A 16241-nucleotide genomic window follows, 5' to 3' on the forward strand; every position below is an offset into this window, starting at 1 on the left:
CTAGGGAGATGACACAGAGACAGTCTTGCCCTGTGATGTGGAAGAGGATGGGCTGTTGCTGGTGGTCATTTCTGGTGCAGAGTGCCATCCTCTCTGGGCCCTGTGTATGCTTTCCTCACCCATTTACCCCCAGGTGAGGTCTGTTCCTCTACATGGAGAGAAAGTTGATTTTTTGTTGTTGTTGTTGTTGTTGTTGTTTTAAACCTGTTTTGTGACCAAACCAAAATCAGCAAAACTGTTGCTTCTATTGAGATGCATCCAGATGTCATAAAAACATCTCCCAGCAGGACAGTGAAGTTCTTTAAAAGCTAAAATCTCAGGAGATGCAGGGGATCTTTGAGCATTTGTGCCCAGGTATCCCTTTCAGTCTCTTGTTTATATGTTATTATTCCAGACAGTTCTAAAAGTGACTTTTTTCTTTTCCTCCCTCCTTTCCCTCCTCCCTCCCCTCCCTCCCTCCCCTCCCTCCCCTCCCTCCCCTCCCTCCCTCCCTCCCTCCCTCCCTCCCTCCCTCCCTCCCTCCCTCCCTCCCTTCCTTCCTTCCTTCCTTCCTTCCTTCCTTCCTTCCTTCCTTCCTTCCTTCCTTCCTTCCTTCCTTCCTTCCTTCCTTCCTTCCCTCCTTCCCTCCTTCCCTCCTTCCCTCCTTCCCTCCTTCCTTCCCTCCTGCCCTCCTTCCTTCCTGAGGAAACAAGAACTTTTTGAAAGGTGGAGTGCTTCTCCCAAGGGAGCTCAGCTGGCCTTGGTGGCCATAGCTGCCTGATGGTAACATGCAGCTCTATGCATCTCAGCCACATAGATGTTGTTTGCAGTCACCACATCAAACTCATTGTTGCTCAGGGAATTACCTTTTGGATGAGTCTTGGGGTGATTCAGAGTGCATTTGGTTTGTGATTCACATTGCTGAGAGACAGAACTGATTTACTGGGGGCAGAGGAAGGAGTGAGACAGTGAGGGAGGAAATTGGTGTCCAAAAGGCATTTATTTGGGAACAGGCACATTTCAAAGTTTCTAACAATACGGGATAGAGACATTTGGCAACCACTACAGTTATGCTGCATGCTTTGCTCTCTACTTTCTGACAACATTTCGATGTTTTGCAAAAATACTATTGCTAACATATGAACACTAATATATTTAGATCACTTCCTACTCTTAGTTGCTGTTATATCCCAGAGAACAAGTTAAACCAACTGTTCAGCCAGGTACTGTTTTGGTATGCAGCGCATTCATCAGGCTATTATCGGAAGTCCTTATTCAACTTTTATTCATCAGATTTTCTTTTTCATATCAAATGCTCCATTGCTTTGGCTAAACCATGCATCCCTCTTCTCCACAATGATTTTTTGCTTCTCGGAATCTAGATTTGCTAGAGACATAACAGAGTCCATTCCAGATAATGCTGCCTAGTGGTCCTGCTGCTTTGGATGGGTCTGGTCGTAGAAACTTTGGGACAATCTGTGAGGAATCTGAGTGAACCTGAGAAATGGACTGTTCGTGGGAGAGGATTTTTCGTAGCCTCATTCACTGCAGTGCCAGCCCACATTCTGAAACTTAAGTGAATTTCTTTTTTGGTTTCCAGCTTAACCTCATTAGCTGTGTATAAACATTTCATTTTTAAAATACCAGTGATTCCAACAGCATGGTTAAACATTGCATATTCTAAACATTTTTAACCAGTTATACATTTTTAACATTTCTGGAAAAGAAGCAAACTGTTTTTTGCTATTAACTATACTGCATACTCTGAAAACAACCAGGTACAATCACCATGCACAAGTGCTTAGTTACGCCTCAGTATTTAGTGTTAATTATTTAGTTAGGTCTGTGTGCCTAGCCATTTGAATGTACCAAGTGTCCACAGAGTCCTTAAACACGTAAGAACAAAATGTTCCAAAGATTAAATGTGGGCTGAAATGACCTGTCAGCTGAGGATGGTCAGTGTTTGTGCTTGGAATATGCAGACCTCTAACAAAAGTGTAATCGTAATTGTGTACCAGTAGAGTTAAAAGCCCATTCCACTGGGCTCTTATGGGAAGTACAATACAAAAATGATGCCACAAGTAAGAAAATTCAAAAAAGCTTTTTCCAACTAAACAAAATATTTCCCAAATGGCAGAACATAATGTTTTTGAAGATATTTGCAAGGTCATAATTATTCCCATCATGACTGGTGGTGAATTACCTACTCAGACAGGGACACTAGGGAACAAAGAACCTTAACCATTTTTTTTCCAGTGTATTAAGTATGAATTGTCTTTCACGTAGCATCTCTTCATTTTGTTCCACTCGGTTTTCTTGTGGAAAGATACTTACTGCAAAGAACTCTGAAGAAATCTCTTTCATACAACAGTTAATGCAGGACTTAAAAAATTTACCTGAGGTGGTAAAAAATGAGTCTCTGAATGTGGGTAGTTTGTTTTGGTCTCCTGTGTGAAAAGCCCAGTTGTAATTCTGCTTTCCCTGTCTTTCTGAAGATTTTGTTTTGTTCTGTTTTGTTTTCAAACATGCTTGGAAGGCACATGTTGAAGAAACAGCAAAATATGACAGTCTTGCTAGCTTTGTAAGTGATTTTCCATCTGCTACATTCATCTAATTGGAGTGGTGGGCTTAAAATCCTTTATTACTGCTCATTTCATGCAATTCTAATACAGTTACCTATAAGGGGGATCCTGAACTTCCCCCGGCCGCCACTGTTCAGTGTGCAGCATATCTCATGCTTTCCCCATGTAACTGTAGCAAGTACTTGCCTGCAGCACAACGCAGATAACTTGCAGTGGGTTTTGCAGTAGAACGAAAGAGTCTCATCTCAGTCAGATCCCTGCGAGCCACAGCTTAGAAACTGAAAAAAATGGAATATTACAAAGAGTGAAAAAGGCAGGTAGACAAGGGAAGGGCTGGAAGGAAAGGCCAAAACTGGGCAGTCTGACTCTTTTATTGTGGTGGAAATAACTGAATCCATTGAAGTCCATGGCTTTATACTGGCACAAAGCAGGCACAGGGTTTCAGGCGTAGTGAGAACACAGTCTTTCTTGTGGATAAATGAGTGAAGTATCACTATTCAGCTTAAACTTCTCATCAGCAATACTTTTTTATGGATGTGAAGGGTCCATTAGACAATCATATTTCTCATTGCCTGGATGTACTGCAAGGGTGTGGTAAGACTTACGATAACTGCAGGCTGAAAAGCCATAAAAATGGTTCTGCTTTGCAAATAAAGACTGCATTCTTTCCCAGGTCTTCCCTAGGGCTCCCTAAAGCTCCAGGATGGTGACCCCATTTACTTTTCCATTGCATTTCTCTACGTTCCCCTTCCTTCTGATTTTTAACCTGCCATCTGATAACACATCTGTTTTCCTTTCTCCTTTGTATACTTTCATACATCAGATTTCCAGATCTTTTACATTCCTTCCTACATTTATTCTTGCATTTCCTCGAAGTACTATAGAGTGGAGGAAGTAGTATGGGCTACATACCAACATCTCTTTTCTATAGAGAAACATCTTTGCAGAAACCTACCTGTGCTAATTTTTCACGGAAAAATGATAATGTAGACCACCTTTTTTTTCCTTTTCTTCCTTCTTTTTTTTCCTTTTCTTTCTTCCTTTTTCTTCCTTTCTTCCTTTCTTCCTTTCTTCCTTTCTTCCTTTTTCTTCCCTCCCTCCCTCCCTTCCTCCCTTCCTTCCTTCCTTCCTTTCTTCCTTCCTTCCTTCCTTCCTTTCTTCCTTCCTTCCTTCCTTCCTCTTTCTTTTCTTTCTTTCTTTCTTTCCTCTCTTTCTCTCTTTCTTTCTGCAAAACAACAGCCATTTCAAAATGTCTTTTGAAAAACCTAATCTGACACAGTGTTCACAGAAGTAAAAGCTTTAATAAATCCTGCTGTGGTCGAGTCAGCAGTATCCCAAAACAGAGTATGGGTCAGTGCAGCTATAGCAGCTGCTGCCCTGTCAGATACATTCGTATTGCTGCCTGAAACTCAAACATTGGAAAACTCTAAGAAAAACTTTGGAAACACATCAAACTGTGCACCATGCTTCCACACAGCTCAGATCAAATATTTTCACTTGGCAACATGCTGCAACAATCTCATGAAAGCTGTTAATATTGACACTAATCTCTAAGTGTCAGTCATCCTTCTACGCTCAGGACAGGACAGGTATCTGATTACAGAGAACAAGCTCACACTTCAAGAAAGTATGCATAGCCAGGGAGGTGGGGGCTGCTTTACAGCCCTCTGAACAGGCAAACAAACCAAGAGGTTTCTTTCTTCAAACAACAGTTCAGTTACTGTTGCTTGGAGTTTCTCAATCTCTTCTGGGATTAAATTGAGTAATTTATGTTCTTTGTAATTGAATGTTCTGTAGAGGGGTCTTGCATACAGAGTGCTGGTTCACAGCTGAGGAGGGATAGTTTGATCTGAGCGCTGTGTGGACTTGAGAAATCAGACTTCTGTTGGATCCGAGGGTTTGTTTTAAAAACTGTTTAGTGTCGTGTGTAACACAGAAAAGATGACCATGGGAAGAGAGAAAACAAAGGAGAGCATGAATTTGTTTTCCTTGAAAGAGAATGAGAGCAGGCAGTAAGGACAAGCCATGCATTGTGATCGTCCCCTCAGCGGCTGAAGCAGCAGGAGGCTTCTTAGGCAGGGCTGAGGCTGTGCTGCTTGGGTGGCTACCCGGCCTGCGGAGCTCGTCTGCTCGCCTTCCTGGAAGGGCAGAGCAGGCAGCCAGGTGCCCTCCAGCAGTCTGCGGCTTGGAGATCTGCTTACTTTGCCTCTGCCTAAGGCCAGCCCCAGCCTGGACTCCTTCCTCATACGTGTGATGGATGAGAAAACAGAGGGTGATGCTGCACGCAGAGTAAAGGGGGAACTGGAATACTTGTGCTTCATTCTTTCAGCTGTGTTTTACAGCTCTTTTAAAAATATTTCTGAGTAACTGCAGGGAAAAAGTGCTGTGTTCTCTCCGTAAAACAGTGTTTGTGAGTAACACCTGTTCTGCAGAAGTATCAGGCAGTGCCTTGTAAGTCTGCAGGAACTTTGAGGGTTTTAGGCTACCTATGAATAAAGTTAAGTTCTTACAGCTGAAGGGAGGGGAATTGCAGTGCTGGCATAAGGAAGGTTATGAGTTGAATTTAGCAAGAATTTGTCTGGGGACTGAGCTGGTTTCATTCTTTCTTTCCTGCATGCAAGTAAGGGTGTGCCAGCAGAATTTATTGATTATAAAATTTGAGAGGCCATTGTCTGCGTAGAAGGGAACTGGAGCAGATTTTGGAATGATTCAGAGAACTCTGAAGCCTGCAATAACAGAAGTGGGATGAAATGTAGTAGAACAAAGGGCAAAATCATTTACCTAAGGACCCATGAGAATTTTGGCTTTGAGCTCATCAGTTAGAAACAACCAAAGTCCTCATGAATTCATCACAAAATGACCACCCTCACACACTATATACATACCTCCATGGTGTATCAGGCAATCTTTTTTTCCAGAAGAACTGGGGAAGCACATAAGCCACCTTAGCTTAGTGAGAGAGACCATCCACAGCATGTCTTGTTGTAGTCAGCTGCAGTGAGGAAAGATAAATACTAGGGGGAAAAGGTGTGGAGCAGGGTTAGTAAGATGGCCAGGAAACTGGAGTTACTGCTATATGGATAAGCGTAAAGATTTGCCTTGATTAATCAAAGAAAATGAAGTCTGAGGAAGATGTCATTGCTCCCTTTAAATAATAGATGTCAAGGAGACAAGAGATATTGAAAGCTAGAAGAAAAAGCTGGTCCAGGAGAAATGACCATACATTTATTCTGGCTGGAAATGAGGAGGAGAAAGAACAAGACTAAATGACATTTGCTGATGTATTGGAAACAGAGTGGCTGATGACGTGGGGATCGCTGTCAGGCCACTGGCTCAGGACACTGCAAGCCTGGAGCAGAGGGTGTGCTCCAGGCTCTGGTGTCTGCAGTCACGGCCCACTCTCAAGGCAGGGAGACACTGAGTTTGCCTCCCATGAGGTGCTTCAGTGCTTCTCCCACAGAAGTCCTGCCTGGTTGTCTCCTACTTGTTTCCTTTCTCCCTTAAAGGCTCCTGTTGCTCCCTTTGCCTTCATTTACATCCTAGTCTTGTGGATCTGTTATAGTTGTGTTCATGGTAGCCCACTATTTTGGAGCTCCACAGGGCTGAAACAGCTAGAAATTCAACTCCAGTGGTTTTGTAGGTGAGACAAATGCCTCCAAGTTTGAGTTTGCTGTGCAAAGCCATGGACAGGACAAAGACTGGCAGGCAACAAGAGCTACTAGCAGCACAAATTCTGCTTTTCTGACAAAATCCTTTAGATTCTATTTAGTGAAGCCACATCCAGTTAAGCCACAACTTAAGTCAGAGTAACCATGGATGAAAAGCCCCACATAGAGCTTTAGGTTAAATGGGAGCTTTGTGGTCCCACAAAGGAACCCTTTTTCCAGAAATAAACACAGAGTTGCTCCTACATTAATGTCTTGTTTAGTCTGGATGTCAATCTGTACTTAAAATACGTAATGATAGATAAATATATCTGTGTGTGCGTGAGCCAGATCAGATGCAGAAGTGGTCTGATGTAACTCGGGTGCTGGGACTATGTTCTGATTTATTTTTTTCTGCTCTTTGAGACTACAAACCTGAGGGCTTTCCAAAAGTTGCCTCAATTCAGGGATTCTGAGTTCTGTGATTAGGTGGGAACCACATCACTATGTTGTCTTAAAAACAGCCAGGCAGGTGCCCTGATTACATCTCTGCAGGCTGGATCCAGCAACAGGAAGCTGATCTAGGGATAAAGCAGTGCAGAGTGTGATACACTGTGGTTTCTCTTCTGTTATTATCTTTAAGGTGAAGTAAAAAGAGGGAAAAAAAGAAATGTAAATGATCAGTTCAAACAAGCTATTTGCAAAAATCTGCCAGATACTCCTGTCTGTTCTATCTAAATGTGGTTGCAATATTTTGCATTATACTACTTGGTGTTTAATTCCTACAACAAATATCTTCTAATCTTCTATATCTTCTGTCTGGCTAGCAGGATTAACACGCTCCCTAGCCTGGACAGGACTCCTGTTAAATATACCTACTGAATTCAGCTTTAGTTCTGTTTTAAAGAAAATTAATAAATAAATCATTTGTGCTGTTTTTATTCCATGGCTGTTTTGGAGTAGGGGGTGAGAGGGAAAGGAGGAGTGAGAGAGCACCTGCAGGTGCAACAACAGGTAAGAAGAAGACAGCAAGCATGTTCTAGTGTGGGGTATAAAGACAGCGGGGATATATTCATAGCATATGTATGTGTGCTGCAGCGGGGAGGTAAGTTGGGCTGAATTTGTTGATGCATAAAGTGAGGATAGAATAGAGAGCAGTTACTTAAATACTAAGGTTTTCTCAATGTAACCAACCTGCTTGTAGCGTGGGATGAATGCATGTTATTGCAGCGCCGGTCTGAGAGCAACACAGGGGAGATTTCATTCATTTCAAAGGCAAATGCTCTAGATTTCAGGACTGCAAAGGTGACAAGGCATGGATTGAAACACGTTAAATAGTTCATGATTTCTAGAGGTGTGTGTTTCTTTACGCTTTTTGTCTTTTCAGAGTATTAACTCTGAACGGTAATGACCGCATTTCACTATTGAACAGACACAGTTTCAGGACTGACCTTTTTAACAGATGGGAAAGAGTAGAAGTCCTGTTCTTCCCAGAGGGGAACATGGTAGTTACTGCAACAGAGAGAAATCACATTTGTCAGAAGGTAGAAAACAAAGGAGGAATTACAGTGAGAAGGAGGGACTATTATTCTAAAAAGAGAAACTTGCTTTCCTCTGATCCACTCTCCAAAGACACAACAGGATGCTTGAATTCAACAGAAATTTTATTTCCCTGTAGGTAACTCTAAAGGCTGGGCTCAGCCTCCATTATTTCCACCTACTCTTGATATCAAAAAGGAATCAGCCGTAGGTTTAGGTTAAGCCTAATGCTGACGCTGCGCGTTCTGTCCAAGGGTTTGCCTGCAAATTGTGTCAGAGCAAAAAGCCTGGGAAGTTTTGAGAATGAGTTGCGAGACGTGGCTGTATGAGAAGGCTGGCATCCCTCTTGTAACAATAGCAGCATACAATCTGTGTTCTGTGCTAGCTAATCTTAAGATGGAGGAACAAAAGGTAGGTTGTAGTAACACTTTTTCCCCCTTAAGTCTGTTCATATAAAGCAACTTTAATTCATGTAAAGGTTAGAAATTTTATTTACTGATTAAACGCAGGACTGGAATTACTTGTTATTTCTCTAGCAGATAGCAAATTGTAACTATGTTCTTCAGTCAGACGTTAACTCTAGGAGATTTCTACATAGAAATAAGCGAAATTACAGAAATCCCGATAACCTTATTTATTCTGGTTGCAATAAAAACAGCTATTCTAATATGATTAGGTAACAACAGTACTGTTGTCTACAGTGCCAACTGTTACGTCCTTTGCTGCTTGTGTTTCATTACTACCTAAGAGGCCCTGGTCCCAAGCCAGGACCCTGTTGTGCTAGGCATGGCTCAAACGATCATCTTTAGAGCAAAGAGCTTACAGTGTTTATGGTGCTTTTGGTTTCCAATGCATCATTTGTAACGACAGCTACTGTTAAAGCTTTAATTTATTTAGAGAATAATTTTGTTGGTTGTTTCTTTTATGCTTCAACAAAGTAGCTCGAACCCAAACAGCTGTTTGCTTTACTGAACAGCCTGTAATAAAACCAATAAATATCTGATCTTTGTACTGCGTTGAACAGCACAAAACGGTTGATAGCATCATTAGCTTCTCTTTAGCTACTCACTTAGCCTTTCATAGGAATCAAATCCATGTACGTTGGTAGGAAAGTGGAGCATAAAGAGCTCCCTCTGTGCATTAGCATATGCTTTTTTTCTTTTAAAATTAAAGTGTATTCTGCATTTCCTTACAGTTAAATACATCGCATTACATTTACCTGAAAGTTTCCAGGTTAAAAAGTCCCATGCTTGCATATGAGGTCTTTTTTTCCATAAAGAATTGCATTTTTTTTTTCCCCCGAAAAACAAAACAAATAAACAAACCCTGAAAACTCTGCATGGTTTTGTGCCTTCCTAAAAGGGGAAAAAAATAAAATAATAATAATAAAAAAAGCCAGGAAAAAGACATGGCCTTCCCAGCTTTATTAGCTGAGGTGAGGTGCTAACCCCTCATCCATCACATATCCTATCGCTTGTAGAGGAACTGTCTGCATGGCACTTATCTCTGAACAGACCCGGACTTCTTATGAATGGCATGGTTCTGATTTGCTGAATTAACTGCAGTTCATGTTGGATCTCACAGTATTTCTTCTGCTCCTGAGCCAGAGTAATTCCAGAGCGCTTCCAAGATGGCTGCTGGCACTCCCAGCACTGCAACCCTACTCTCAGTTTATAGGGAAACTGATGGCTTGTAGAAGTGCCTGCAGGAATCAAAGAAAACAGCTGGCACGTACCCTTTAAACATGCTTACTCCTTGCATATGATATTTGAGAGTAATTATTTGCACAAACAGTCGCCTTTGAAATAGGGTTTTATGGAAATTACTCTAAAGACTTAGAGAGCAAGACTAGGGAACAATGTCTTTTCTGCAGGCTTCCCAGTTGTGATAGCAGTCACAGTAGCTGGGTAGTAATTGCTGCATTCTATAAGATCATTTAGCTAAAAATGCAGTTATTTTTATTAAATTGCACAGGACTTTTCAGTTAGGGACTTAATGTGGGTCTTTCTTTACTCAGCTCTGGAGTCCGTGGTTTAGCTTCCTCCCCAGTTTCCAACCTTCCCCCTTTTCCAACAGGTTCCCCTCCGTGTATTTCATTGCAGCTGCACCTGCCCTTCCCATGTTCAGGTGGTTGGCTCAGTCATCTGCAGCGCTGTCATCCCACATTCTTCTGAACTCCCCTTCCCCATGAAGTCCCTTATTTCTTTTTCCATGGAGTTGATGGCGCGTCATAGAGGGAACTCTCAGGATGTAAGGATGAAGAGTGGGATAAGAGGGTCTACCAGGCAAAAGAGTGGGACCGGGTAAAAGATGAGTCACTGCCATTCTTGAAGTGCAGCAGACAGAACTGGGAGGGATAGGTGTTTGTTTTTAAGCCGTGTTTAATACCAAGCAGCTACTGTTATATTTCAACTTTTTAATAATGTTTTCCTGAGGGTATTTTAATCGACATTGCCAAATTATTGCCAAACGGGCTTAATTGCTGCTTTTGGGACGGGCCTTTTCTTGTAAGTACAATGCGATCTGCAACTCCTGATGGCTTCAGTGGGAGCTCTGACTTCGGAACCCCCGTGAGATTTCCTTGAAGAACTCAAATATAAAGACTTCTTCCCACTCTTTCCCCTCACGCGACGCGCTGGTAACAGAGCCCTCGCATCTAATGCAAGCGGACGCATAAAAGCGCACTAATTCGCATCTATTTGTGTTTCAGAGTTTAAAAAAAATCCTTTTATGGGACGATGGAGCAAACCCTGCCGCTCCAGAGCAAACCTTCCTGTTGGAGTCGCTGCGACTCGCCCGGCCCGTGACCCGCCCGCATGGTCAGCACCGCAGCTGCGCCGGGGGCGGCGGCGCTCCGCGGCGCTGCGCGCTGTTACGCCCGGAGCGACGGAGCTCCGACTTACAGACGCGCTGGGAAACGGGCACACGTGGCTCGCTGCTATTTTGCTCCCAAACAGTCGGCTGTCTGAAAATCGACATATTTTGCGAAGGTATACGCACGTCTCTCAAAAAAATAGTTTTCATGGTCATCTGATGTTTCTTCCGTAACTGCTTTCCCTTGCCTTGCCGAGAAGCAGGTGAGCCATCAGGTGCGATTGGCAGCGGGTGATGAACGGCAGTGGAATGAGCATGTAGCAAATAGCCGTTAGCCTGAAAGCTGTCCGGGAGATTGGATTCCTTAGAAATCACCCCGTACTCTGCCCGGTCTGTTGAATGTACGCGTACATATTTATATATGAAAAAGTCCACATTACCCATATAAATAGGCAGCTATCCCGTGTCAGGCAGCGATATTTGAACAACTGCGGTTTGGGTGACCAAATATAGGGGAGTTTATTTACATTAGCGTAGCCAAACCTGATTCCTACAATCATAAGCTGACAATGTAAAGTTTCAGCAATTCGATGTTGACAGTAAAACAAATTGGGACCAATCCGTGTGAAGGAGCAGCTTTCCCTCCTTCAGGTGAATGGTCCTCGCTTTCTTTTCCTTCAGTCTATCTCTTTCAGTGTTAGCACTGGAGATTTTTCTAGTGCTAACAAAGCAGGAGCTGTTAATTGCTCCGCGGACAGGCGGAGCCAACCGGGTACAGCTCGCTGAAGTTTTATTCCCATCAGCTGCGCTTCTGCCTGGAGAACTCCAGTATTTCTTGGGTCTCCAGCCGTCCCGCGGCAGTTAGAGAACTTAACTGCGTCAAGCAGGTGAATACTAGCTGGATTTAAAGAAATATAAGCATTTCCCACGAGCAGATCCCTGAAACTGAGGCTGTTGAGCTGCCTGGATAAAGTTACACGTACCGAAAGAATAACGCACCGCAGAGGCAGATGCGACTCTTTGCGTTTCGGGTCGGGATTTGGAGGCAACAGGCGGTTGTAAGAGCCGTATTGAGGAGAGCGGTTCAGCAAAACCTGCCCTCCCTGAGCTCTTCTGTTTGGTCTCTCCGGGTTTTGTCACGAGTCTTTAATCAGTTCCGGCGTTTTGAACCTTTCTCAAACCGCGCGGGTTGTTTCCCGCGGGCAGGTAACTCGCAACGAGCTGAAAACGCGTTTTATCTCTTAGGCGCTCCTACTTCTAGAGCGGCACCTTCTTCTGCAGCCTTCCCCATTAACAGCGCCGCGTGCTCCAAACTTTGCCAGCAGCGCGCGTGCCGCCTCCAACAGAGCTCCCGAAACGGTAACGTGCCCGGACCAACGCCTCGGCGCAGGTCGGCGGTGCTCCTGAGGCGGGAGCCCCCGCGATCGCCGCGTGTCGCCGCGCCCGGCAGCAGCGGGACGGCGGAGCGGGACGGGGCGCCGCCGAGCGCAGACAGCAGCGCCGGAGCGGCGCGGAGCTCCCGTTCTCCGCCACACAGAGCAGGGAGAAAAAGAAACTCGTCCCGGCTGCGGCGGGTGCTCTGCTGATAACTGTACGACGAACATCCCGGCCGCTCGCATTTGCAACGGCGTTAGCGGTTCGCGCACCCGCCGCCCGCCCCGCTCGCGGAGCTGCCAGCCCGTGCCCGCTGCCATCCGCCGGGCCCGGAGCCGCCTCCTTCCGCCGGCACTCGCCGGCCGGGACGACTCGCGCGGGCACCGCCGCTTCTCCGGGAGGGTTGCCCCGTTCCGAACTGAGCCGCGCTGCGCTGCGCGCACGCCGCGTGGCCGGAGAGTCCCGGCACGGCGCGCAGGTAAGCACTGGGGCGCTGCCTCGGGACGGCCATTGGCCGCTCGCCGCTCTGCGCCCCGTCAGCGGGCGGCCGGCGCGGGGCAACGGCTCCTAACGACCCGTCGGTACGGTAGGAAACGGGGCTACGCAGGGCGAGGCCGAGCACCTGCCCAGGTAACTCTCTCCTCGGCGCCCAGGGCACGGCGGCTTTGGGAAGACAACGAAATCCGGGCGACGGAGGCTCCAGGCGCGGCCCTCGGCCCCGCGCCGTTTCGGGTCTCCCCTCGGCTTCCCCCCGGGCCGGCGTTCCCCCGGCGGCCGTCCCCCGCGAGCGCTGCGGGACGGGACCCGCCGAGGCGCCGTGCCGCCGGGCTGAGGGCCGCGCCCGGCGGCGTGAGGCGGGGCGGGCGGCGCCTCCCGTGCACGGACCACCCCCCCGCCGGCCCGACGGGTCCTCTCGCCGGCGGAGTGCGAAGCTGGCGGCGGGGCCGGGGGTTGGAGCGGTCCCTCCGCCCTTGGGGCCGGGCGGGGTGAGGGGTGGCGGCGGGCAGCGCCCGACGAGGGCTCGGGAGGGTGACAGGCGCGTGCGGTGCGCGACGCCGGGGGCGGCCGTGCCGCTCTGCGCGGGACGGGGGCTGAGGCCCCGCAGAAAGCGGGATCCGCTCCCCGCCGCAGGGCGTCCGCCTGTAGCCTAAGAGAGAAGCCATTTGAAATAGCGAGGCCGCGTAGGGAGGGTCTCTGCCCGGCGTCCCTCCCGCGCTGCCTGTAGGTAAGCGCTGGAGCTTGGAGCTGAGGGGCGGCCCGGGAGTGCTCGCTCCGCCAGTGGGCGTTCTCCGGCGGCCGGGGCTGGCGGCGGCGGCACTGCGGCGCTTCTCGCTGCCGCCCGCAGCCGCGCACGCACGTACGGGGCAGCGGTGGCACCGCTGGAAGGAAACGCGGATCGCTTCCCTTTCTTTTCTTTTATTTTTTTTTTTGCTCTGCACGCGAGGTGGGAGCATGAGGACCGGAGGACTTTAAAAGGGGGGATCGGAACCGCTTCGCGCTCGGCGGCGGCGCCGCGTCCCCCTCCGGCCTAAAGGGGGACCGGGATGTGAGCGCTCGGGGGCGGGAGCCGCGCTGCGGAGGAGACCGCGCTCGGGGCCTCTGCGAGGGAGCCGAGCGGCGGCGGCGGCCGCCTCTCGCCGCGTTCCGTCCTCTCCCGGCTTCTCCCGTTCTCGCCGCTGCGCCGCCTCTCCGGCGTCCTGCCTTAAACTGCCGCGCAAGGGAGGGCCGGGCGGAAGCATGTCCAACCCCGAGGAGAGGCTCTCATCCCGCCCCCCGGCCCCCCTGGCTGCGGCGCCCGGGGAAAAGCCCGGCTCCGGCCGCCGCCCGCCCCACTCTCATGGCCGGGGCGGCGGAGGCGGAGGTGGAGGCAGCGGCGGGTCTCCTCCCCCCCCCGCGCCCGGAGGCAGCTCGGTTGCCCGCAGCTCCCTCGCTCCGCTCCTGACAGCCGCCGCCGGCAGCAGCAGCAGTAGCAGCAGCGGGAGCCGCGCTGCAGGGACTGCCCCCGCCGCCTCCGCCCGCATCGGCCCCGCAGCGGCGGCGGCTCCTCTCCGCGCTCCAATCCCCTCCTTCTCCTCCGCTTCTCCATCTTCATTTTACTTCTTGCCGCCGCCTCCTCGTTTCCCCTCCTCGTCTTCCTTTAACCTCACGAGTCTCCAAGGGAGGGAAGGAGGAGGAGGAAGAGATGCTGGCGGAGCGGCGGCGGCTCACTTGATCGCCCATCCAGGCGGCGGCGGCGGCAGGAGGAGACTCTTCTCTTCTCCCTCCATCCAGGGCTCGCTGTTCCGCTCCGCGGCCGCCGGCCCCCGGCAGCACCACCCGCGGCTCCTCCTCCCCGCGGCCGCCTCTCGCCCGTGGTCCTGCGCTTTCCTCGGCGCTGCAGCGGCGGCCGCCCGCGGCGACGGGATCCGAGGAGGCGACGGCCCCGGCGGGAGCGGGACTGCGCGGCGGCTGCGAGGCGCCTTCTTCTCCTTCTCGTCTCCCCTGCTCCCGGGGCCAGACATGGAAGATGGATCTAATTCTGCCAGCTGCTTCAGGAGGTTTACGGACTGTTTCCTGAACACAAGTAGGTACCGGGGCGGGGAGGTGGCTGGGAGGGAGCCGGGGGGGGCTCGGGGCAGCGCGTTCCTTTGTGAGCGGGGACACAAAGGGCCGGGCGCGAGGAGGATGCGCGGACAAAGGGATGCGCCGTGCGGCAGCCGCCTGCTGGCGCCGCCTCGGCCTCGGCCGGAGCTCCGCGGGCGCGTGGCAGCCCCGCACCTGGCGCGCGTCTCATCCGCTGCGGAGCGGGGCGCGGGGACCCGCCCCGGCCGCCGGGGGTGGCCGTCGGGAGGAAGCGTTAGGCTAAAGGCACCTGGCTGAGGAGCGGCGGCGGAGGAGGACCGGGAGGGGCGAAACGTGCGGTACCGCACCGTCCTCTGTCAGCCCGCTGCCACGCGCGATCTGCTCGGCGCTCCCGAGCCGGCCGCGACGCCGAGCGCCGTCTGCCTCCGGCCGCGCCCGCAGCGCGGCGAGCGGGGAGGAACCGTGCGGGGCTCCGCGCCGCCCGGGCCGCGACGGGCGGGGAAGGAACGGTGAGCGCGGCGCTGCCGCCTCCTCTGCGGCGCGTGTCAGAGAGCCACGCGGAGCGCCCCGGGCCGTGAGGCCGGCTCGGCCTCGGGGAACGCCTCGGAAAGTGCCGGCCCGGGCCGCGGCCGCCCTCCCTTAGGATGCCCCGGGGGGCTCGACCCGGGGGTCGGGGCTCACGCAGGGCGGGCGCCCGAGGGTGCGCTGCGGACGGGCAGCTCCTCGGGCTGCTACATCTGCGGCGTTCGGCGCGGGCTCGCGGCCGATCTAAACGTGATAGTGAACCGCTGGGCTCCCCGTGTCTGGGTGCTTGGGGCGACCACGAGCAGATCTCTTTCTCTCTTTCTCTCTTTCTCTCTTTCTCTCTTTCTCTCTTTCTCTCTTTCTCTCTTTCTCTCTTTCTCTCTTTCTCTCTTTCTCTCTTTCTCTCTTTCTCTCTTTCTCTCTTTCTCTCTTTCTCTCTTTCTCTCTTTCTCTCTTTCTCTCTTTCTCTCTTTCTCTCTTTCTCTCTTTCTCTCTTTCTCTCTCGATGGCTTTTTGATACAGGTGAAACCACATTTAGTTCCTGCATATACGTGGGTCAGGTGGATGTGGGGAGAGCTATTGATGTGTCAGCTGGACCTCACTGTTTGCCTTATTGCCTAACAGCTTCCTTGAAGCACAGTAGTACTTGTTCTGTTGTACGGTGGAGGCGTGTAAAGATAGACACATACCTGCTGCTTTGTCTCATTGAAACCGTCTGCAATTGCTGATTGCAGCTGACCTCATTATGGCCTTCCAGTATTTAAAGGGAGTTTATAAACAGGATGACAATCAACGTTTTATGCCGGCAGAGAGAGATAGGATGAGGGGAAATGGTTTTAAACTAAAGGAGGGGAGATTTAGATTAGATGTCAGAGGGAAGTTTTTCACTGAGAGAGTGGTGAGTGAGGTGCTGGAACGGGCTGTCCAGAGAGGCTGTGGATGCCCCGTCCTTGGTGGTGTTTAAGGCCAGGCTGGATGGGGCCCTGGGCAATCTGATCTAGTACCTGATCTAGTGGCTGGCAACCATGCCCTCAGCAGAGGGGCTGGAGCTTGATGATCTTTGAAGTCCCTTCCAACCCAAGCTGTTCTGTGATATTTGTTAGTTTCAAAGCCTAAAGTGATCCTTAAGCACCCCCAGTTTTTGTGCTGCATTTCTGAGAGGAGTGGAGTGCCAGTCCCACCTGCATCACAGCTCTGGTGATGTAAAATAAGCAGTCCTGGG

At 50.1% G+C, this 16241-nt stretch overlaps 1 protein-coding gene and 1 long non-coding RNA gene across 10 annotated transcripts in view; one reads left to right on the forward strand and one right to left on the reverse strand.

Annotated features, from left to right (window-relative positions):
- PDE10A (phosphodiesterase 10A) overlaps positions 1-16241 on the forward strand; it is a 348909-nt gene that overhangs the window by 168371 nt on the left and 164297 nt on the right. For 7 of the 8 annotated variants that reach the window (XM_040697568.2, XM_040697564.2, XM_004935551.5 and 4 more), the window contains exon 1: positions 13606-14495. The exons of the other annotated variant lie outside the window; for it this stretch is intronic. In XM_040697568.2, the coding sequence (XP_040553502.1) occupies positions 13670-14495 (826 nt within the window). In that variant the 5' untranslated portion in view covers positions 13606-13669. Of the gene's footprint in view, positions 1-13605; positions 14496-16241 lie in introns of those variants that run through there. 8 annotated transcript variants of the gene reach the window in all.
- LOC124417819 lies at positions 961-12375 on the reverse strand. Of its 2 annotated transcripts, XR_006938737.1 has the most exons (5): positions 8964-12375; positions 7657-7717; positions 7400-7502; positions 5447-6786; positions 961-2839 (listed from the first exon to the last, which is right to left on the reverse strand). It is a non-coding gene; the product is annotated as an uncharacterized LOC124417819 (long non-coding RNA). The 2 variants fall into 2 exon arrangements; XR_006938736.1 differs by having other exon boundaries at positions 5447-7502.

The sequence above is a fragment of the Gallus gallus genome, chromosome 3 (assembly GCF_016699485.2).
Source record: "Gallus gallus isolate bGalGal1 chromosome 3, bGalGal1.mat.broiler.GRCg7b, whole genome shotgun sequence".
NCBI classification, from domain to species: Eukaryota; Metazoa; Chordata; class Aves; order Galliformes; family Phasianidae; genus Gallus; species Gallus gallus.